Source organism: Gracilinanus agilis, chromosome 2 (genome assembly GCF_016433145.1).
Source record: "Gracilinanus agilis isolate LMUSP501 chromosome 2, AgileGrace, whole genome shotgun sequence".
In the NCBI taxonomy this organism is placed as follows: domain Eukaryota; kingdom Metazoa; phylum Chordata; class Mammalia; order Didelphimorphia; family Didelphidae; genus Gracilinanus; species Gracilinanus agilis.
This window is the reverse complement of record NC_058131.1, coordinates 639,883,848-639,908,256: the sequence shown is the minus strand read 5'-3', so window position 1 is coordinate 639,908,256 and position 24,409 is coordinate 639,883,848. Positions and strand designations below refer to the sequence as shown.

The following is a 24,409-nucleotide window of genomic DNA, read 5'->3' as shown; positions in this document are numbered from 1 at the left end:
GAGGCTTAATGATTAGGGAATTGCTTAAGGCAGTGATGGGCAAACTATGGCCTGGATCTGGCCCTAGGGGAATAGTTTGCCCATCACTGGTCTAGAGTACACAGTATCCTAGGAAGGGAACACTGAGCTATAAGGCATACAGGAAATAAACAGGGGGAGGGGAATATACAATGGATCCTAACATGTTTCTTAATTTCTTTGTAAAAGTGATCTATGTATTTTTAAAGAATCATTTTTCTAAGATCAGGTTCTGAAATAAGCAAAAGGACACACATGGGTTTGGCTTTTTTCATTACATATAAGTTTTGGGGTTTTGCTTTAAATATTCATTAATTAAATATTATGAATTAAATGTTATTATTTATTAAATGTTAAATGAATTAAATGTTAATTAAATTAAATGTTAAATGAATTAAATATTCAATGTACTATGCACTGTGCAAGGCACTGGCAATACAAAGAAAAAAGTCTGACATAAAAAAGTCTAGTGACTACGTAAAAGACCTTTCCTGGTAATTATGATGAGAGTAACAAATACACTGTTTAGAACTGATGAGTTACAAATTCTATTAGCCTAAAGAATGTTCAAAGAAGAAAGTACTTACTATTTTCCCTCTTTAATTCTTCTTGGGTCTTGACTAATTCTTCCTGGACTTTAGCAAATTCTTCTTGGATTTTAGCTAATTCAGCTGTAACTCGATTATACTTTAGCTCTAAACAAGCAATAGCTTCCTGGGGGTCAGCAAGAGATGCAATGAATGAGTGAGCAAATTCAGCTTGTTTCTTAATATCAGTGATATCATCTTGAAGGGAATCAATAACGTCTTCAATTCCTACAAAATTATTTGATTCCTAAAAATAGTAAAAACCACAGGTCTAATGTTAATAGTGGCTTTCACTATTACAATGTTACAAAAATAGCCCATATTCTTTTAGACAGATTTTAAAGATAATAAGTAAAAATTTTCATGGCCCCCATAAAGTCTAGAGACAGTAAAAGTCTGAGCCAGCTACAAGGTCAGATTGGAGATCACAGACTAATAGGTCCAAGAATGCTGATAGGCAAATTTCAAACAATAGCACCAAAGCCATTAAGTCAAGTTCCAAATTCATTGCATACTTAGTTTAGCATAAATGGAAGTGCTTACCTTTGCAAACAATGCCAATTGTCACAGAGCAGATAACATGCAGTCTTTGTATATATGGCTACATGTTACATATGACTTCTGTGTTTGCTATGTATTGCCCACTTTAAGCATCAATTATCACAGCAATTAACATAATCAATTTAGCCACAGCATGCATGTACTATCACCATAGAACATGTTCTCTGTTCCTACTTGTGATCAATGTACTTGGTCATTGAATGGAACTGTCAGGCATCATATGTTTCATATTTGAGATTTGAGCCCTTAGTTCAATATATGCCAAGTTCTCATGAATGCTAACAAAATGATTCAATTATGTAATACATCACATGCACTAATACTAGTTAAATGAAAAATCTAACATGCATGCCATGCAATAGGTACTTGTTTTTAAAATGCATTATGTTGCTGATTTGTAAGTCAGCTTATTATGCTGACCTATGTTCAAAGATGTTCATGCAAGCCTAAGTATTCTTTAATTTTAAGCCCTAACCTTCTCTCTTCTAATCAATACTAATTGTCACTTCTGAGGCAAAAGCGCAGTAATGGCTAGGTAACTGGGGTGAAGTGACTTGCCCAGGGTCACACAGGTCTGAGCCCAGATTTGAACCATGAACCCTCCCCCCCATCCCTAGGCCTGGCTCTCTTGTCCTGTCCCCTAACTGCCCCCAAACCTTTCTGTTTTTGCTAGGATAACAAACTCTTTACTTAAGAAAAAATATGAAAAAGCTGAGGTTTTTCAGTAGAAAAGCAATTAAGTTTTGCAGCATCAAAAAAAATAGGTCTTGTTAACAGATATATAAAATAAAAATGAAAATATCACTGGATAAACGGGGAAAATTAGACTTGAGTTTGTAGGCAAAATTCTCAGACTTGAATTTATTAACAGCTTCATCAGTGAAGATTTTTAAGGAGATATGAAAGCATCACTAACCACAAGGTAGTTACGTAGTAGAAGGCTTTGATCAACAGCCAAGACAAAGGGACTAATATCATGGAAGTGGCCCTTTCTAGCTTTTCATACCTAGGTATGGTGGCTTTGACTAGAGGCTTTAGTCGGCTTCTTACTACCATACAACAAACAAATGGAAGGCCTGCTAAGACAGGGATGCCATGTCTAACAGACATATCACCACTCCTAGCAAGAAGTAGGCTCAGAGGGCAACATGCTCAGCCAGGAATAGGCCTAATGAGAGTATTATGATCACAGAAGACATCACCCTGCAGGACCAGAAGTATATGTCCCTCCATAGTTAATACATATCTGCATATCCCTATGCATGCTACCTCTCCTATATTATGATACATATATCTGTGGAAGAGGGCGCTCCATGGGGGCAATGATCTCTTGCAAATATTTTCATTAAATGTATTGCTATTTTTGCAAAAAAATTCATTTCAATCTTAAAGGACTTTTTTCCCCTTCACCAATGTCTTAAGCAAAAAAAAAAAAAAAAGATAAAGATTAAAAATAAATCTATATGGTTTTGAAAGGTCAAATTTTTTTTTCCAAAACAACTGCTTACAGTTTCTAATACATTTTCCCAAGGGAATAGTTATAAGTGACATTCAGGCTCCTATATGAAGATTTGTTACACATTCTAGACTACATATCCCTCCCCCCAAATCCTTGACATTGTCACAAAACCAAGTAGGGGTAAGAATTTCCCCTTCCCTATAGTGGGCTACAAGAGCAGTAACTAGAGGAGATCTAAAAAAAAAAAAAAATTAGTGGGGAAGGGTCAAGTCCCCAGTCATAATAAGAAAGGACTTTTTTTTCAGCTGGGTCATATTTAATCTTCAGCCAAATCAGCCATTTACATGTAAATAGTAGTAATGGCTCATGGACAAGGTTCATACAGAGAAATGGCAAGGAAATCATGATTTCAGAATTCAGGGGCAAAATAGACAATTTTGAGGCTCTACATTCTTTAGATATCTAACTTGTTTCAGATTATGTAGCCAAGTTTAATCAACAATTAGTCATACATTTACATGTCTTTGACTATGATATGATATGCTTAATAAATATTAAGGTAACATAAAATAAGGGCTTTTAAAGATGTATTAACATCTATGTTAAATGGCGCAGCCCATAGTATCAGAAGTCCCTCCTCATAATTTCTTTAAATTAAAAACACATACATACACACCTTGGATTCAACTTTCACAGTACAAGTTTCATCCATTGGCTCTTCACATGAAGTTTTACAGTCACCAACCAAATCCTTAAAGATTGCCATCCGACGTTCAGAATTTTCTTCTAACATTTCACGTTCCTGAAGAAGGGATTCCCTTCATAAAGCAAATAAATCTCACTTAAGAAACAGAATAAGTCCACTTTTGGAAAAAAAGTTATTTCTTTTCCAATGTTTCAGAATGTTACCAAAAAGATAACAACAAAAAGGCAATGAAACAATCACTACAAGTTGTCCCAATTTGTTGCAGCTGCTTTGTGGGACTTGGATTCTCATTTATTAAGAAAACCAACCAAAAGCAAAAGGCCTTGATTTGATGGATTTACCTCTCCCAGAAAAAATGGCCTTGTAGCTTAATTTGAAATACCCAGAGGCACAGGGACTGGAGTAGGGAGTAGTACAAGGATATATCAGAGTCACTGTCACCTGAGAAACAAGGATATAATTGGATCTCTAGAGACTGAATATACATCTGCTACTTAAACAATGGAAAGAAAGCTTGGGCCTTGGGTAAGATAAACTTAAGGCCATAAATGGGGCAAAGATTTATAATCATGTGAATAGTTCCTTCTGAATCTGGAGCCCAGGTAATATCAGGCTTCTGAGATTAGGTTCAAAGTAAGCACATCTGAGTTGTCCACACAGTAAGGCTATGGAAGAGAAACAAATTCTTTTTAAGGAAGGGTATGGTCTCATTTAGGTATTCCTCTGATCAGTTTCCAGCCTTTACTGTCACAGGTATGTTAAGAACCAATTAACTAAAGAAGCTAGAAATTTCCAGCAAAGATTAGATAAGAGTGCTAGGTTTTCAGAAAAGGGGTAAGAAGTACCAGATAAAAGGAAAGGGCTTAAGTCAAGAAAGACTAAGCTTATGAAGATCATGTTTTTCTAAACTACTACAGGATATTATGAAGAAGGACCTTTACTGACCAAACAATGAATTTCTCTTACAAAAAGGGACCATACTTTGTTAATAACCACTGGAAAAAAAACACATAAAAAGATAACAGATAACCTCCCCCATGGACATGTTTAAACAGTACTCCCTCATCTTAACATTCTATTTGATCATTCTCAGACATTTCTGTAGGTTTGTCATCTACATCCTATCCTCTTAATTTTGGGTATTCCCCAGGGCTTTTTATTGAGGCCTCTTCTCTCTCTCTCTCTCTCTCTCTCTCTCTCTCTCTCTCTCTCTCTCTCTCTCTCTCTCCATTCTCTCTCCATTCTCTCTCTTCATCAGTTCCCATTAAACCATGAATGCTATGTGGAGTGATGAACAAACCCACAATATTCAGCCACCATCTCAATCAAGTCTTATATCTCTGAACATCTGAACAATTCCACCAGGCTGTCCCCCATAGGCCCTTTGAACTCAAAAAGTTCAAACTATAATATCACCTTTTCCCCCAAACTCACCTTATTTCCTAATTTCTCCATTTATGTTAGGGGCATCACCAAATTTTCCAGTCATCCAGATTCATAATCTCAGAGTCATTCCTAACACTAAATTTTGTCAATGATACTCCCATATCTCTCACATCTATCCCCTTTTCTCTACTTGTATGGCCACATTAATTTAGGACCTCATAACTTCTCACAAGAACTATTTAAAAAGTCCTTTCTCCAACCCATTCCCTATAATTGCCAAACATATTTTTGAAGTAAACATCTTACTCTCTTACCCCAACTCATAGTCACTATTGCTTCGAGGGTAGGGGTTCTTAACCTGATGTCTACCAAAGGTTCATGATCATATTATCAGGGGTCCATTAACTTGAAGAGAAAACGAGGAAAACATTTCCTTCAATTATTTAAAACCCACTCTTCTGAGAAGGGATCCATAGTCTTTGCCAAACTGCCAGATGGATATATGAAACACACACACACAAAATAGTTTAGGGTCCTCTGTTTAGAATAAAACATAAGTTTTCTTTATATGACATTTAAAGTCCATTACAATGGCATCAACAACCTATTCTTCCATGCTTGTTTTACAATACTCTTCAACTACATTCTGCATTCCAGCAAGATTGGCCTACTTGATGTTCCCAAGTATACTTCATCAAACCTCTTGACTTTGATAAAAGTTCCCTTGTGCCTAGAATGTTCTCCATTCTCATCTCCACTTCTTGGAATTCCTAAATGCATTTAAAGCTCAGGTAAAATGTTAGCACCTACAAAAAGCCACTCAATTCTATTAGTGCCCCCTACAATAGTACTTTATATTTATTTGGAATATAAATATTTGTGTATACATCATTTCCTCTCAATACTAGAATTTAAGCCCCTTGAGGGCAAGAACAATTTTTCTCTTCCTTATATACATGACACCTAATAATGCCTGGCATAAAAAAGCAACTTAATAAATACTTGTTGGATTGAGTTAAACTCATAAACTTACTTAAAATCAGCTTCCCGTTGAGCCAAGTATTGAGTAAATTCTTGTGTAACTTCATCACGAATTTTTAATTCCAAGATTAATTTTTCTTTCTTTTCATTTATCAGTTTGTTCTTCAAATCTTCTATCAGTGATAGTAGTTTCTAAAATTTTTATAAAAGCCTCCAGATTATTCCAAGATAAGTCATTCATCTCTTTAGAAAACAATTCACCTCATGCATTTTAATTTGTGCAGTCTTATATTTATTATATCCATCTACTGAAGATTTTTTTTAAGTAATGATATCTTTGGGGAAACCAGTCCACTTATGGAATGGGATTAGACCACCCTATTTTTGCCCAAGTTGGAAGTACAGCAACCACTCATGAGTTCAATTTCACTTTGTATCAGCATGGAAATTTTTATCTGCTCCATTTCTGATCCAGGTCAGTTTGCCCTTCCTTAGGCAGCTGAGTGGCATCCCTGCTCCTGAGGGTTCATCTTTGTTGAAATCATGAAAATTAATTGCTCTTCTATTCACCAGATATTTTAGAAGATATAAGAAAACTAGTTACAGGCAGACATTTGACAGTATTTAAGTTGGAAATCAAAGAGGCATGCATAAATGCTAAAAGAGAAGTCTGGGGGATAAATGGAGACTAACAGATTTTTAAGTCCTAGAGTAATCATGACACAACCAGCCTGTCATAATACATACTGTATACTCCTCTTTGCTGAGAGCTTTTTCTTCTTTGAATGTCATGTCTACCTCTTCCATGTTATGGTCATCTTGAGCTTCATCAGGATTCTCTACCACATCTTCATCTTCTATCACATCTTCAAGACTCCTTTCCCATTCAATGGTGGTTCTCTTCATTTGTAACATTTTAGTATCTGCATTATTACCAATGAACGATGTATCCCTGGAAGATTTAGTCTGGCCAAATGGTTTTTCTTGAGAAAAATTTAAAATGTCTGCAACAAAAACCTGTTAAGGAATCCAGTGTCATTTTTTAAGTGAAGGACTTAGATAAACGAAATCAAACAGCAATTCAGATTTTTTTAACAGATCCCAAGAGTGCTCAATAAAGATTTTTAGAATTTTTATATTTAATTAACTTGATTATTAAAGCTACTAAGAGGATGCACTGGTAGAGAAAAAAAAACACTTAGATAATATACCTTAGGGGTATCAATACCAAAGTATTGCTTGTACCAGCAAGATTTCCTCTATCCCTGATCCAGCCCCTCAAGCATAGTGGTCATCAAGACAGACAACAGAATCAACTAATCTCAGGGATAAAGTTGCATTACAGATAATTGGCATTATTGTTCCCATTAGCACAATTATGAAATTCATTATTATTAGCATCAGAATGGGCTTGTTCAGTACTTCCATCTTTCCTTTAGACAATTAAAAAATTAATTTTCAAAAAATCTTTTTTTAAGTTAATAGCAGCAGAAGAAAAAGCATTCAGTATACTCTAATGGCAGAAATAAATTAGGAGAAAATGCTACAAACTATTATGATGGTTAAAATACATTTACTTTTTGTGCAACAGCTGCAAACTTCAAAACGTTGAATGTTTCATCATAAGCAGAACAACACTGGCTAATGTTGACTATCATGTATATTTTTCCTTTGCCATTAAAGAAGCTTTGAAAATAATGGGTGAGTTTACTTTCTCGAAAGGGCACATGCTGTTGCAACCTAAAAAAGAAAAATTTTAGAAGTTAGTATGCATTTAAATAGATTCCTAGGCCAGGATGAAATATTCAATTGCTGACAACTTACACAGGAATGAATACAACAACTATAGGCATAAGAGAAAGCCTTTGTGAACAACATGCTCTAAAGTGGCAACTGCCTTCTATAAATTCTATACAGTTTAGTGAAATAGTTGCTGTGTGGGTTTGGGGAGGTTTTTTGGCCAAAAAAAAATGCATATAAGAAATCTATGACAAATATTATTGCTGTCATAAAGGAAATAACATTTGAAAATTTTAAACAGGCTCAGTTTACTGGTACTCTATGTCATAAGCATATGATGTACTTGGGTGGTTTGAATTGGCTGACTGCTCAGCCAAAAATGCTAACTGACCTTGAACGCTATCATATCTAAGTATGCAAACTACTTTAGTGAGGGTGAAGGTATTTTACCAATCCTGAAGAGACAAAATCAGAAACTTATTCATTCAAAATATCTTCAACTAAGAAATAATTCTGCAGTATAGTGCTGGACTTTGAGGCAGAGGCCAGAGTTCTTTTTTTTTTTTTTAAACCCTTAACTTCTGTGTATTGGCTCCTTGGTGGAAGAGTGGTAAGGGTGGGCAATGGGGGTCAAGTGACTTGCCCAGGGTCACATAGCTGGGACGTGTCTGAGACCGGATTTGAACCTAGGACCTCCCGTCTTTAGGCCTGACTCTCAATCCACTGAACTACTCAGCTGCCCCCCAGAGGCCTGAGTTCTAATCCTACCTCTGATGAATTTATTAGCTGTGAGATTCTGGAATCTGGACTAAGTCCTTTAACACCCTCTAACCCCACTTTCTTCATCCATAAAAATGAGAATAAAAATCATCTCACAGAAGTACTGTGAGAATCAAATGAGGTAATGTATGTAAAGCATCTAGCAAACTTTAAAGTGTTATATATCTGTAAACTATTTGAATATCCTCTCCACTTAACAAATCATTTACAAAAAATATTTACACTAATACTATACTTCTGGAATGCATTTTAACCAAGACTTCTTAGCACTAACCACAATCCACAGATAACTGTGTGGGAAGCAAATTTAAAAAAAAAAAAAGTTGTTTAGAAAACAGTAGAATAGTAACACTCTATGGTGACAAAAAAAATGGAATCAAAGGATGAAAGATGGCTAAAAAAAGTTGTATCTGAATGTAATGGAATACTACCATGCAAAACAATAAATATGATGAATATAGAGAAGCACAGAAAGACTTACATGAACTATTGCAAAGTAAACAGAGCCAGTGATTACAATAATGGAAATGGAAAGAAAAACCACAAGGCAAAACATCTCTCCCTCCTACCTCCAACTCCTTCACAGAATGGAGGGGTGAGGGGGTAGAAAGATTTGGAGCATCGCATAGTCAGATTTTCAATGTATTGACCAGTTTTGCTTTTTTTTTTTAATTTTCTTCCACTTTTTTTCCTCTAATTTTTTTTAATATATATGGAATAGCTCTCTGAGAGGAGGGAGGGGGAATGTCAGAGAGAAATTTGAATGGTGTAGAAACAAAATACATCAATAGTAAATGGAGAAGGCAGCTGAATGGTCCAGTGGATTGAGAGCTAGGACTAGAGATGGGAGGCTCTGGATTCAAATCTAGCCTCAGACACATCACTGCCGTGTGACCTTGGGCAAATCACTTAATCCCCATTGTCTAGTCTTACCACTCTTCTGCCTTGGAATCAATACACATTATTGATTTTATGACAGCAGGTAAAGGTTTAAAAAAAAAGTAAACAAAAAAGAACAATTACATACCAAAAAATCAAAAGTAAATATAACAGAATTATAAAGATCATGCAAGACTAGAATAAACAGATATGAGAAGACAACTTCAACCTACCCCTCTGTGGAGGTGGGTGTCAGTTAGTACATACTGCACGTTTTCAGATTTTTTCAATGTAAAAATCAGTTGATATATTTTTCTCTCTAAAAAACACTATTTCTCATATAGGATGGCTAGGAGAAGATACTTGGTATAATAATAGTGATATTAAAAAAGGCAATTTCAACAAAAATCTATTTTAAAAATATTTCAACAGAAATTTATTTTTAAAAAGAAAAAGAAAACCAAAGGGAAAAATTATGTAAATTCCTTCTGAGTGTTAAATGGACAAAGTCTTAATATTTCGCACTTTAACAGACCTGTTTATAATTTCACCAATGCAGGGACTCCTCCCACTGTCTCAGATCATAGTACCTTCAATCTTTAATCCATTATTGTCCGTATTTAAATCTTTCACTGAGAATCTTATATTTAGCATAATATAGCTTTGTCTAAGAGTCAAATATCTATTCTTAGTGACTTACTTTGATTTCTGACTGTTCCTTAAAGCATTAATACATTTTCCTAGTGTCAGCAAAGAAGTATTAATGTTTCCAGTCTCTCTCAATCTTTCACCTTCATTTTGAGTCTTCATGCTTCGCTCTGAACCAGCCAGATCACACAGGGATAGCCTGGGCAAGATGGAAGGGAAGCAAAAGTAGAGAATTAGTCTTGGAGGGAACTTTGAAATATATTTTTAAAGCAATTAAATTCAAAAGAATGTTTACTTACTCACTGACTCCTGTTACATGAGGTACCTCAGAATCCTCTATCTGCAGTGTTCTAATAGTGAATATGCTGTGACTATAACAAAGATTAAACAATGACTGTCATTACATACTAGTGACAAATTTTACCCTAAAACCTCTCATCTGGTTGTAAATTATTTTGATTTAAAACACAGATTAAAAGCTACTGAGATTTTAGCTACCATCTCTATATAGAAGACTTAAGCCTACACTCTTAGTTCCAATCTTTCTCCTTGTTTCACTAGATGAATGAGGAATAGCTAGCACTACTGCTGAAAATAAGGTATCAAAAGCTGCATAAGACCCATTTGGTCCTCAAAGGAAAGGAGTTCTACCTTCAAGTGACTGATTATTCTAAGCAGGTTGTAATTCCAGTCTTTTTTTCTCACTTGCCTTCTGCTAGACACAGTGTTCAGCTTTGTGGAAGCAAAGCTCCGGTGCCTCAGTCCTAGTTTAAGAAGTCTATATGCCTCTCTGGAGTCAGAAACATGAATCCATTGAAGATCTTAAAAAACACAAATGGGAGAAAGTGGGAGAACATTTTAAAATTACAATAAGTCGTGAATAAGTTTACAATTTTAAACCAGTTGGCCTAGACAAGGTCATGTAGGTATTTATAGTTCTTGTAAATAAACTACTAAGGAAGAATTGATACTTTGTACCTCGGACTTGGGCTATGACTTTATCAATGCAAAGCAAAGATTAAGCCAATTTCTATGACAAAAGTTTGTTAAAGATTAAATGTGAGTTATTTCATTTTATGCTAGTTAATGTCTGAAGGTTTAGGCAGTAGGGACCATGTTATCGATATACCTTTTATAAATGAACAGCCTTTGACATCTTGAGAAAGACGCAGCATTTTTCTCTTTTGATACTTGTCACTTGATACAGGAACAAATAAATCATATATAAATTCATTGTAAATCTCAAAAAAAGAAACCCAGACTGAAAATTTCACTGTATTATCTACATTCAAACTAGGTTGTTCAAAGTCTTTGGAATCTTCAAAATCTGAGATGTTCACAGAGTTCCAACTTCCTGTCCAAAAAAAAATAATAACAATTTAAATAAGTCCTAAGCCAAAAAAAAGCAATGAGTTGTTCTTAAAAATTATTTTTTCATCTCTTCTTCCTACTTCTCTTCTGTTGAAGAAATACAAAATTCTATTTTCACTGGCCCAAACTCTTAATTCCATCATTAATTCAAACTGACAAATATGTATTAAATACCTGTTATAAAACAACCATGAGAAAGTTATCTCTAGTAATAAAAGAATCCATAGAGAACAAACTAGATAAATTTTAAATGAATTTGACATTTCAAAACTTGAATTTTCATTACCAAGTATAAGTCACTATATCATTAACAGTGATTAGATTTAGAAATGCACTTTAAAAACTGAAAACCTATCAAAATTGCATATATCAATGGGATCAACATGCTTAAAAAAAAAGAAGGAAGGAAACCTTACCATACAAGGTATCACAACTGCCATTTTGAAGAGCAACCTAAAAAGAAAAGCAAAAGTTAGCGCCATTAGATAAGAAGGTAAAAACATCAATGGTGGGGAGTTTTTTCAATAGCCAGTACACAATGTAACTAACCCAGTAGATATTCTTTCATAACCCCTTTCAAAAACTGAATATAATTTCTGGGAAGAATAGCTTGCAGTAACTATTCTCTCATTCAACAATAATGATTAAAATTCCCTTCATAAGGCTCAGAGTAGAAATAAGCATATGCTCTACTCACAAAAAATAATAGTAGACTGGCACAATGCCTCCTGAGTAGGAATTATAGGAAAAGACCTTAAAAGCTCTGTGTCCCAGGAGTTGCAATCATGATTTCTGACAGAGCCAAAGTAAAAATAGATCTGGTTAAAAGAGACAGGGAAGATAATTACATACTGATAAAAGGCAGTATAAACAATGAAAAAATATCATGTATGCACCAAATGGTATAGCATACAAATTTCTAAAGAAGAAGCTAGTGGAGCTCAAGGATGAAATAGATAGTAAAACCATACTAGTGGGAGATCTAAATATCCCTCTTTCAGTTCTAGATAACCAAAAAATAAATAAGAGATAAGAGAGGTGAATGAAATACATGGAGAGGCAAATCAAAAACTAACTGGAAATTAAATAATATGATTCTTCAAAATAATGTAGTTAAAGAACAAATCACAGAAATAATTAATAATTTCATTGAAGATAATGACAATAATGAGACTTCTTACCAAAACCTATGGGATGCAGCCAAATCAGTTCTAAGGGGGAAATTTATATCAGTGAGTGCATATATTAACAAATTAGGGAGGGCAGAGGTTAATGAATTGGGCATGCAACTCAAAAAACTAGAAAGCAAACAAATTAAAAATCCCCAGATGAAAACTAAATTAGAAATACTAAAAATCAATGGAAAAATTAATAAAATCAAAAGTAAAAACTATTGAATTAATAAATAAGACTAGAAGCTGGTATTTTGAAAAAACAAATAAAATAGACAAAGTACTGATAAAAAAAAAAGGAAAGAAGAAAACCAAATTAACAGTATCAAAGATGAAAAGGGAAACCTTACCTCTAATGAAGAGGAAACTAAGGCAATCATTAAAAACTATTTTGCCCAATTTTATGGCAATAAATATAGCAATCTAGGTGATATGGATGAATATTTACAAAAATATAAATTGCCTAGATTAACAGCAGAATAAAATATTTAAATAATCCCATAGCAGAAAAAGAAATTGAACAAAACATCAAAGAACTCCCTAAGAAAAAATCACCAGGGCCTGATGGATTCAAAATTGAATTCTATCAAACATTCAAAGGACAACTAATCCCAATACTATACAAATTTTATTTGACATAATAAGCAAAGGAGTCCTACCAAATTCCTTTTATGACACTAATATGGTACTGATTCCAAAGCCAGGTAGATCAAAAATAGAGAAAGAAAACTGCAGAATAATCTCCCTAATGAACATAGATGCAAAAATCTTAAATAGAATACTAGCAAAAAGATTCCAGCAAGTGATCATGAGGGTTATCCATCATGATCAGATAAGATTTATACCAGGAATGCAAGGATGGTTCAACATTAGGAAAACCATCCATATAATTGACTATATCAACAAGCTAACAAACAAAAATCACATGATTATCTCAATAGATGCCGAAAAAGCCTTTGACAAAATACAACACCCATTCCTATTGAAAACACTAGAAAGTATAGGAATAGAAAGGCCTTTCCTAAAAATAATAAACAGTATATATCTAAAACCATCAACAAGTACCATATGCAATGGGGATAAATTAGAAGCCTTCCCAATAAGATCAGGAGTGAAACAAGGATGCCCATTATCACCTCTATTATTTAACATTTTACTAGAAACACCAGCAGTAGCAATTAGAGAGGAAAAAGAAATTGAAGGTATTAAAATAGGCAATGAGGAGACTAAGCTATCAGTCTTTGCAGATGATATATGATGGTCTACTTAAAAAATCCTAGGCAATCATCTAAAAAGCTAGTTGAAATAATCAACGCAAAGTTGCAGGATACAAAATAAATGCACATAAATCATCAGCATTTCTATATATTTCTAACACACTAGAGCAGCAAGAAGTAGAAAGAGAAACACCATTTAAAATCACCCTGGGCAATATAAAATACTTAGGAATCTATCTACCAAAACAAACACAGCAATTATATGAAAACAACTACAAAACACTTTCCAAATAATTAAAACTAGATCTAAATAAATGGAAAGCCATTGATTGCTCATGGGTAGGACGAGCTAACATAATAAAAATGACCATTCTACCCAAATTAATTTACTTATTTAGTGCCATACCTATCAAAATACCAAGAAGAAAAAACTATAACAAAGTTCATTTGGAAGAACAAAAGATCAAGAATATCAAGGGAAATAATGAAAAAAATGTGAAGGAAGGTATCCTAGCAGTACCAATATTAAACTATACTATAAAGCAGTGGTCATCAAAACAATATGGTTCTGGCTAAGAGACAGAAGGGAGGATCAATGGAGTATAATTGGGGTAAGTGACCTCAGCAAGACAGTCTATGATAATATACCCAAAGAGCTCAATTTTGGGGACAAAAATCCACTATTTGACAAAAACTGCTGGGAAAATTGGAAAACAATATGGGAGAGATTGGGTCTAGATCAATATCTCACACCCTATACAAAGATAAATTCAGAATAGTTGAATGACTTGAATGTAAAGAAGGAAGCTATAAGTAAATTAGGCAAACACAGAATAAAATACTTGTCAGATCTCTGAGAAAGAAAAGAATTTAAAACCAAACAAGGGTTAGGAAAAAATTACAAAATGTAAAATAAATAATTTTGATTACATTAAATTAAAAAGGTTTCGCACAAACAAAAATAATGCAACCAAAATCATAAGGGAAAAAAATCTTTGTAACAAAAACCTCTGACAAAGGTCTAATTACTCAAATATACAAGGAGCTAAATCAATTGTACAAAAAAACCAAGCCTTTCTCCAATCAATAAATGGGAAAGGGACATGAATAGGCAATTTTCAGATAAAGAAATCAAAACTATCAATAAGCACATGAGAAAGCGCTCTAAATCTCTAATAATTAGAGAAATGCAAATCAAAACAACTCTGAAGTATCACCTCACACCTAGCAGATTGGCTAAAATGACAGCAGGGGAGAGTAATGAATGTTGGAGAGGATATGGCAAAATTGGGACATTAATGCATTGCTGGTGGAGTTGTGAACTGATCCAACCATTCTGGATGGCAATTTGAAACTATGCCCAAAGAGCGCTAAAAGATTCCCTGTCCTTTGATCTAGCCATAGCATTGCTGGGTTTGTACCCCAAAGAGATCACAGGGAAAAAGACATGTACAAAAATATTTATAGCCAGGCTCTTTGTGGTAGCAAAAAATTGGACAATGAGGGTATGTGTTATGTGCAGAAATCTGCAATCATTTTTCATGGGGGTGCAAGCTGGCAGTTGCCACTTTAGAATACAGAACCTTGCAAAGGACCCAGGCCAGGTGCCAGGGTGACACTTGAGGTGAGGGTATAAAAAGGAGTCCTCAAACCCCTGACTTCACTTCTGGCTCTGAACTCCAGGATTGGTCTGGGTGGTTTTTGGGTAGATTTGTTAAGTAGGTAGGAACAACTACCTTTGCTAGCCAAATTCAATAGCTCTTTGGCATACCCAACAACTTTTATTATAAACAAGAGATTAATTCAACTATCAAGTCATCAGCAACTATCTGTACCAGAGTTGAGAACTGCCCTCAAGGCTTTCTCATACTTCTGCACCTAGGAAAGACCAACCTGTGTTTCTAAAGTAATTTTGTGATATAATTTAGCCAAGATCTTTTAGCTTACCTTCACCCACTTTCCAACTCCCATTTACCTAGTTCAATCTAATTACCAATAAACCCATTTTAACTTTAACTTAAAGATCTTTGAAGTCATTGCTTTACCTTATCAACAGGCATTTATCATCAGCAGTCAGATCTGAATTATAACCTTAGTTGGCCTGCCTTATCAAGCAAGTTTCATTTCAGGAAGTCTCAACCTTCTTCCTGGAAACTGTACCAACTGTCCACCCCCAACAGCAGGGGCAGAGAATCCTGAACTTAAAGGGGTCTTGGCCTTGCTGGTGAGTTTATCTAACTCTCATTCAGCTTTGGTGTAGGACCCCTCTTTCACATACCATCTTCAGCATCTGCCTAAAGCCCCTTGGCTGTCCTTATATCATCCACTTTACCCTGCATTACATATACCTGTCAACTGGGGAATGGCTGAACAAATTGTGGTATATGCTGGTGATGGAATACTATTGTGCTCAAAGGAATAATAAACTGGAGAAGTTCCAGGTGAACTGGAAAGACCTCCAGGAATTGATGCAGAGTGAAAGGAGCAGAACCAGGAGAACATTATACACAGAGACTGATACACTGTGGTATAATCTAATGTAATGGACTTCTGTACTAGCAACAATGCAATGACCCAGGACAATTCTGAGGTAAAGATGCTACCCACATTCAGAGGAAGAACTACAGGAGTGGAAACATAGAAGAAAAAGAACTGCTTGAACACATGGGTTGATGCAGACATGATTTGGGAAGTAAACTCTAAACAAGCACCCTAGTACAACTATCAATAATATGGAAATAGGTCTTGATTGATGACACATGAAGAAACCAGTGGAAAAGCACGTTAGCTACAGGGGGTGGGAGGTGAGGTGAGAGAGTAAGAACATGAATCATGTAACCATGGAAAAAAATTTTCTAAAATAATAAAATTTCTATATTACCCCCCCCCAAAAAAAGTTCTCTGTCCCAAAAGTTTCATGGAATAACAAAAAAGGTCCCTAAAACTTACGAGGATAAGGAATAGTTTTCACCAAAATTCTCTCAAACTTAGTAGATGACTGAATTCTTCCTTGAATGGTACAATAGCCTCTGAACAACACTAAGCATGATAGCTCCCTTTTTCACATTATTACCAAACCCAAAAGGACTAATGAACTTGACTGAAATCTTCAAAAAAAAATCCCCCAAAGTTTTCGAAATATATTCTAAATCACTTAAAATATCTTGGAGCATGAAAGAGTGTGAAATTTAGGTTGAATTGTCTGTGTCCTTATTCTTTGCTTCATATACTTAACTATACCATTCCCTATTTTAATAAGCATAAAGAATAGAATCAAAACTTAGATATTTGAAGATTTTTTAGAAGTCACACTGTATATGCATTTTACATATTTAAATTATGTCATACCCTTCTCTACTAGCAGCAATGCAATGATCAAGGACAATTCTGAGTGACTTATGAGAAAAAATGTTACCCACATCCAGAGAAAGATTTGTGGGAGCAGAAACAGAAGAAAAACACTTGCTTGATCACATGGTTCGATGAGGATATGATTGGGGATGTAGACTCTAAACCAGTGATTCCCAAAGCGGTCGCCACCACCCCCTGGTGGGTGCTACAGCTATCCAGGGGAGCGGTGATGGCCACAGGTGCATTTGGGGGTGGTGAATAACTGTAAGGGGGTGGTGATAGTATGTGACAAGGGGCGCTAAGTAATATTTTTTCTGGAAAGGGGGTGGTAGGCCAAAAAAGTTTGGGAACCATTGCTCTAAATGATCATTTTAGAGCAAATATTAATAATATGGAAATAAGTCTTGATCAATGACACATGTAAAACAGTGGAATTACTTATTGGCTATTGAGGAGGGGAGGGAAAGAACATAAATCATGTAATCATGGAAAAATATTCTTAATTAATTCATTAAGCTTAATTTAAAAGAAATGAAAAATAAATTATGTCATACCTCTTTAATTTGCCGAAGCAAGGCATTTTTAATAGCAACTTCTTCTTTCATTTGGTCAGAGGATAACCGTAAGTAATCTCTACATCGATGTGGTTTTAGGTCCATCTTTTCATACAGTTTGTCTTGAATGTTATTAAACAACATGTTCAATGTCCTAGGCAATATACCAGTATTTTCCTCCGTACCTGAGAACACGATTTAAAAAAAATGTATTTCAAGATGTTATTGGCAATGGGTGAGAAAGAGATGGCAGAAGCCATTCCAAGTATCTTAAGGATTTTTTAATATGAGGCAGATAGTCTGGCAGGTACTGATATGAGTAAAATAAGTTAGAAGTGGGAAAGGGACCCCAGAGAATCTCAATCATTGCAATTATTCAACATCCCTGACACCCAAATTACTTCCGTTCTAGTTCAAGATCTGTTACACCCATATATTAAGATATTTATAATTCACAAAATATAAGGTTAAATAAAGTGTAAAGTTCAAGTTTGTCCTGGGCAGATTCTTAATTTTTTACTAATTTCTACTTCTAGGTGACTTTTTATGAATTTTTATCAGACTGTTCCTTTATACCTAAAGATATCAGTCTCAATTAGAAAATACAAGAAGGATCAGTGTAAGTGACCTTGGACATGGAGTCAGGAAGAACCCTTATTCAAAGCTGATCCTTAGTAGCTGAGACCATGGGCTTAACAACTTAACACTTAACAACCCCTTTGACTATCAATTTCCTCATCTGTAAAATAGTGTTACAAAAATCAAAAGAGAGAAACAGTAAAGAAAAATGCTATGTGAATGTCAGCTCACAGGGTAAAATGAATTTTTTTTTTACATGATATGGGCACTCAATTTTTCAGTTTCATTAAAAAGGAGAAGTATTTCCATTAGTTACTAGGGATATAACTAATAAACATGCTATGGAAGCTTGTTACTTTTTCCATTTAAGAAAATTTTTTAAAGTTACATATTTAGGGGCAGTTAATTGAGCACAGTTAATTGAGTGCCAGACCTGGGTTCAAATCCATTGGAGGATCTAGTTTTGAATCTAGCCTCAGCACATCCTAACTGTGTGACCTTCAGCAAAGTCATTTAATCTCATTTGCCTACTTTGGGCCCTTCTTAGAATTATTACAAAGACAGAAAATAAGTGTTAAAAAAAAGTTACATATTTACCTTGGAAGGTATATGTCTTGCCAGAGTTGGTTACACCATAAGTAAAAATCAGGCGATTTTCTCCTTTTAAGAAGTCTTTCACCAGCTGCATAATACTCCCTTCAAAGAATTCTTTCTGTGTGGTTTCAGGACCAAAAACCTAAGTGATGATCATTTTCAAGATAATTTAGTATAAGTCAATTAAAAATCATGAAGTTGTGTCACTAACCTAGCAGTCATAAACCAAATAACCTTCAGTTCTATTATTTTATAAATGAAAGACTGTATCCAAGTACTTTGCTAAAAACACAGTGCTAAAGCCTTACTCAAACATTTCTTCCTTCTTGAAACGACTTTCTTTTCCTCCTGTCTACCCCCTCTCCGAATTATTGAAATCCTATCTCATATTTTTAATAGGTATTTTCCCAATGTTATGTAAAAACAATTTTTAACATTTGTTTTTTAAAATTTCTGTTCAAAAATCTCTCCCTCCCTCTCCTCCATTCCCCCTCCCTGAGATTACTGAGAAGTAATTTGATGTAGGTTATACATGTGTAATCATGGAAAACATTTCCATAAGTCATGTTTCAAAAGAAAACACAGACCAAAAACAAACAAGAAAAATATATAGTTTTGGGAGGCAGCTGGGTGGCTCAGTGGATTGAGAGTCAGGCCTAAAGACAGGAGGTACTAGGTTCAAATCTGGTCTCAAACATTTCCTAGCTGTGTGACCCTGGACAAGTCCCTTAACCCCCATCGCCTAGCCCTTACCTCTCTTATGCCTCAGAACCAATACACAGTATTGATTCTAAGGTTTAAAAGTAAACTTTGATCTGCATTCAGACTCCATCAGTTCTTTTTCTGGAGGTAGGTAGCATTTTTCAGCATTGTCTTGGATCACTGTATTACTGAGAATAGCTATCATTTACAATCAATCATACAATATTGCTATTAATGTGTACAATGTTCTCCTGGTTCTGCTCATTGTATCTTGCATGAATCTAAGTCTTTCAAGGTTTTTCTGAGGGTATCCTGCTTGTCATTTCTTTTAGCACAATAGAATTCCATCACACTCCATAATATACCACTACTTGTTGACCCAGTTCCCAGTTGATAGGTATTCCCTCAATTTCTAATTCTTTGCAACCATAAAAAGATCTGCTACAAATACTTTAGAAAATATAAGCCCTTTAAATTTTTTTATCTCTTTGGGATGCAGACAAAGGGTATGCATGGTTTTATAGTCCCTTGAGCATAATTCCAAATTGCTCTCTAAAATGGTTGAATCAGTTCACAACTCTGCCAACAGTGAATTAGTGTCTAAATTTTCCCATATTCTCTACAGCACTTGGCATTTTCCTTTCCTATAATATTAGTCAATCTATCACTGTTTCTTTAATTTGTATTTCTCCAATCAATAGTGATTCATAGCATTTTCATATGAATATAGATAGCTTTGATTACTTTGTCTGAAAACTGTCTACTCATATCCTATGACCACTTATCAACTGGAGAATGACTTGTATTCTTATAGAATTTGATACCAGTCTCTATATATTGGAGAAAGGAGAAACTTGCTGGCAAACTTTTTTCAGATATGATTAGTGTATTCCCCTCACCCCCAAGCTATTCCTCCTGTTTATCCTACTCTCTCTCTTTCTTCTTTCACTCTGTCCATTCTCAAGCGTTTTGATTCTGATCACTACCTCCCCTATTCTGCCCATCCTTTTCTCAGCATCCTGCTCCTTTTCTCTTATCCCCTTCCTTTCCTACTTTCCAGTAGGGTAAGATAGATTAATATACCTAACTGAATGTGAATGTTTATTCCTTCTTTGAGCCAATTCCAATGAAATTAAAGTTCAAGAGTTACTCATCTCATCTTCTCCTCCACTGCAAAAGCTCTTTCACACACATATTTTGAGATACTTCATCCCATTTTACCTCTCCCTTTCCCTTTTCTCAGTGCATTCCTTTATATACTCCTTAATTTTATTATTTTTAATATCATCCCATCCTATTCAACTCACACCCATGTATACTCCTTATAACTTCCATAATGATGATAAAGTTCTTAGAAATTATAAGTATCATCTTTCCATATAAGATGATACTTGTAATTTTACATATCCTTATCTGTAAAATGAGCTAGAGAAGAAAATGGCAAACCACTCGAGTATCTTTACCAAGAAAACTACAAAAAGGGTCAAAAAGAGTCAGATACAACTAAAAATTACTAAATTCAAGTAAAGCAACCTTAGAAGAGAACCATAGGTATCTGGGGTGTTTGGCCCAAGGGCTATTTAACATTTTTAGCAATGACCTGGAAAAAGGGATGTACTGGCATGCTCATAATTTCTATAGATAACACAAAACTGAGAAGGATCACTAACAGTGAATGAGAATCAAGACCCAAAAAGATTAGTAAGCAAGGGCATTGATTTAAATCTAACAAAATGAAATTCAGCAGAGCTAAATATATTCCATCTCTTTCTAATTAGGCATTACTTACAGAAAAACTCTATTATAATTCAAACAAGGCTCATCATCTCACTGCATACTTTATGAGAATTTTTACTTTTCCTTACTGCAATTGTACTTACCTTGGAAAAACTGAATTTCTGTGCCATCTGCCCACAACACTTTTCACTCAATCGACCAGCTAGACTTTGGGGATCTTTTAGTAGAATAGTATTAGAATCTTGAACATAAATGCAGCCCTAAAACAGCAAAAACAACAACAAAAATGTAATAATATTGTTTGCCCTTCTTCTGAAGTTTATAAGTGTAAATAAAACCACCACACAAACCTGGGAGTCACTTTCCTTTTCTGATGGTGTGAAAGGTCGTATTCTAAGGCAAACTTGTAGATGGTCCTTGGACTGTAATTCACTTTCCTTAAAAGAAAAACAAAGTGATCAAATAAGTAATTTTTGAAACAGAATTATATTTGACCTTAAACAGAATTATATTGACCTTATTAGCAATATTTGAAAGCATATGATTTTGTCATTGTAGGTGCTCCCTCTTCTAACAGTGGTCATAATGTATACTGTTAGGAGTAAGATTAGATTAGCTAGTTATTAGGAATTGAGTTGTACCTAGCAGGAAGGAGCTGGAGCTGGGAATTCCAGGTTGGAATGAAGGAGGAGGAAGTGTGTCTGTGCCCTAAGTGTGGACTCCATTTGTGGTAGGCAAAAACTGTTGCCAACCTGGGAGACCTCAGAGCAAAGGACACCATCTTCCTGATTTCCCCTGGGATCCTGTGTGGTGTGGTATCTAGCAAAAGGACAAGATCTACAGAGCCAAGAGAAGAAGAGTACTGGAGGACAGTGCTTCAAGCAAAACCCTTACTACTTGGTTCCTGAGACAACATTAGCTCCTGGCAAACAGAGATCATCAGTGGATTGCAGTGAGAATCCCAAAGCCACAAAGCCCCAGCTGTACTCAAGCCTGGCAGGTTCCAAGTTTGAGGTAGAAACCCAGAGACTCCATTTATAGCTCCTTGGGACCTGTTAGTTTAGATCACTTAGATAAGAGTTGAATAAGTCCTCCCATTGGCCTGTGGTTTTATCCTTTAGATTTTAAGTATAGAAATCCTTTCCCACCTTTTAGTCTAACATAATTAAAGCTGTTAAGTCCCTTTTACCTTGTTAGCCTGTTACTATACTCAGGTCTAGTGGAAGCTGGGTGACAGTTAAGATCAACTGCCATTCCTGTGGATATCCAGTAAACTCTGGTCTCTTCACCCTGGTCCAGTCTCTCATAAATCCTAGAGTGTGTTCCCACAAACCACTTAGTTTATTGTAATATCCCTGGTGACCCCATTACCTCACTTATATTTTCTTACAGTACCTGCTGAACTTAGTAAAGTCTTCATGAATTGTGTGGCCAAAACATTCAAAACCCTGCAGCCAACTTGATGATGATGAGGCTAGATATTCCTCAGACAACACTTGGGGCCCAGCATAGCAAATGACTGGCAGCCCTGAAGCTGAAAGATTACTGCTTAAATGTTTTTTTAAGATTCACTTAAATTGGCAAATGAGTATAATTTTAAGACTTAAAAAAAAATCAGGCAATGATGATGTTAGTGGATCTCCTTAGTGTATTCCTTTCACCTGTATAGATAACAATCCTACTTTATCTTCTCATCCTCTGCAACTCCTGGCCATGTCTCATGGTAGTTCACCCAATATACAAAAAGTCTTTCTTTGGTACTTTTAAGACATTATGCTTTCTAGAAACCACTTAGAAGGCTTCTATCTGCTACCACCTTACTAGTATAATAGTTATTTAATAAATACTTATTGATTTGACTAAAAAACACATATAAGGCTTTGCAAGGAACACCTTATAAAGCATTTACTCTATTGTGTTATTTCTGAAGTCATAAGAGAAACCTATATAGACACCAAAGAAAAAACACTGTGATGTCTGGTGGCACAACAGAATAAATCTAAAATAACCAACTGTGGCAATATAGTCTCTGTGGCAAGAGAATTTCTGGCTCAAGCTTCTTGTTACCATTATAATAAAAGCACACTGTCCCAGTCACTGTGTTAAGCTTCAAGATAATTCTCCTGGAAGTTCAAAGGTCACACTTACAAAATCAAGGCTAAAAAAACCCACTGGCCAGCTGGCAGGTAATTTTATCTTCCCCCTTCTATCACTTGTTACCAGACATATATGCCCTTATCTTCCCCTCCTGCTTTTTATAAAATTCCATTTTTTTATGCTGCTTATGCATGCACATTCTATAAAAGGTTGTAGAAACTCATGCTTTAGGTTTTAATTTCATAAAGGGGAGCCTGAGCTCTGAGCATTAAAAAATTCTGCAGATAATTATTTCTTACATATTGATTCAGCGATTGCCAGTACTACCTAATTAGTGGACTCCATGGATAATTTTTATTTCACTTTTTTCCTCCATGAAGGTCTCACAGCTGTTCCTCACTAAAGCATGGACTCGATCCTGAGGCCCTACCGGCTTTGCCAAAGAAATGCAAGCTCTGGCAGATCCTACCAAAGTAGAAAGGATTCAGAATTGCAATAGACCATACATCTGTCAACACTGAACCTGCTTAGTTCAGAGAAACATTTATCACCCAGTTGGCTATAGTATGTCTTTGCAAGACACAGAAATTTTTTTAAAACCCAATCTGGTAATCCACTGTGAATACTGCAATTTGCATTGCTGGAGGGAGGACCCACGCTGATAAAATCACAAATTCCATTACACAACACTGGCATAATTGCATAATTAAGCTTTCTTACAAATAAAGTAAACATATTTTATAGAGTTAGCAAAATATACAGAATGAGGCTCTATGCTATACAAGACAAGAAATGAAACCTTAGATATGCTCTGCCTATTTGCTTATCCTCTACTACAGTGGTTCCCAAACTTTTTTGGCCTACCGCCCCCTTTCCAGAAAAAATATTACTTAGCCCCCTGGAAATTAATTGTTTTTAAATTTTAATAGCAATTAATAAGAAAGATAAATGCACCTGTAGCCATCACCATGCCCCTGGATCGCTGCAGCACCCACCAGGGGGCAGTAGCGCCCACTTTGGGAATCACTGCTCTACTGACTTTGAATTGTTCTTACCCTTTGGTCTTCATCTCTTACTAACTTGGCTACAATTTATTATAAGTAGATTAAAAACCTGAACAGAGAAATATAAGCTATTTACTACTGGGCTTCAAGTACTTTAAAAAATAAAAAGAACCCTCTTAAACTGAGGTGGTGAAGTCTAAATATTTACTGGATCCACGTATGGAACACTTAATAGCTGTGTGACCCTGGGCAAGTCACTTAACCCTATTTGCCTAAGTTTCATCAT

At 35.2% G+C, this 24,409-nt stretch overlaps 1 protein-coding gene across 1 annotated transcript in view; it reads right to left on the bottom strand.

Moving 5' to 3' along the window:
- The window catches only part of KIF20B (kinesin family member 20B), a 91,741-nt gene that overhangs the window by 65,991 nt on the left and 1,341 nt on the right, over positions 1–24,409 (bottom strand). Inside the window, exons 2-15 of the mRNA XM_044665670.1 lie at positions 21,373–21,459; positions 21,166–21,282; positions 18,587–18,725; positions 17,411–17,595; positions 11,533–11,569; positions 10,875–11,099; positions 10,455–10,566; positions 10,045–10,116; positions 9,798–9,944; positions 7,276–7,438; positions 6,446–6,715; positions 5,751–5,890; positions 3,302–3,443; positions 606–852 (exon numbers count right to left, since the gene is read on the bottom strand). Of these exons, the coding sequence (XP_044521605.1) occupies positions 606–852; positions 3,302–3,443; positions 5,751–5,890; positions 6,446–6,715; positions 7,276–7,438; positions 9,798–9,944; positions 10,045–10,116; positions 10,455–10,566; positions 10,875–11,099; positions 11,533–11,569; positions 17,411–17,595; positions 18,587–18,725; positions 21,166–21,282; positions 21,373–21,459 (2,083 nt within the window). The remainder of the gene's footprint in view (positions 1–605; positions 853–3,301; positions 3,444–5,750; positions 5,891–6,445; positions 6,716–7,275; positions 7,439–9,797; positions 9,945–10,044; positions 10,117–10,454; positions 10,567–10,874; positions 11,100–11,532; positions 11,570–17,410; positions 17,596–18,586; positions 18,726–21,165; positions 21,283–21,372; positions 21,460–24,409) is intronic.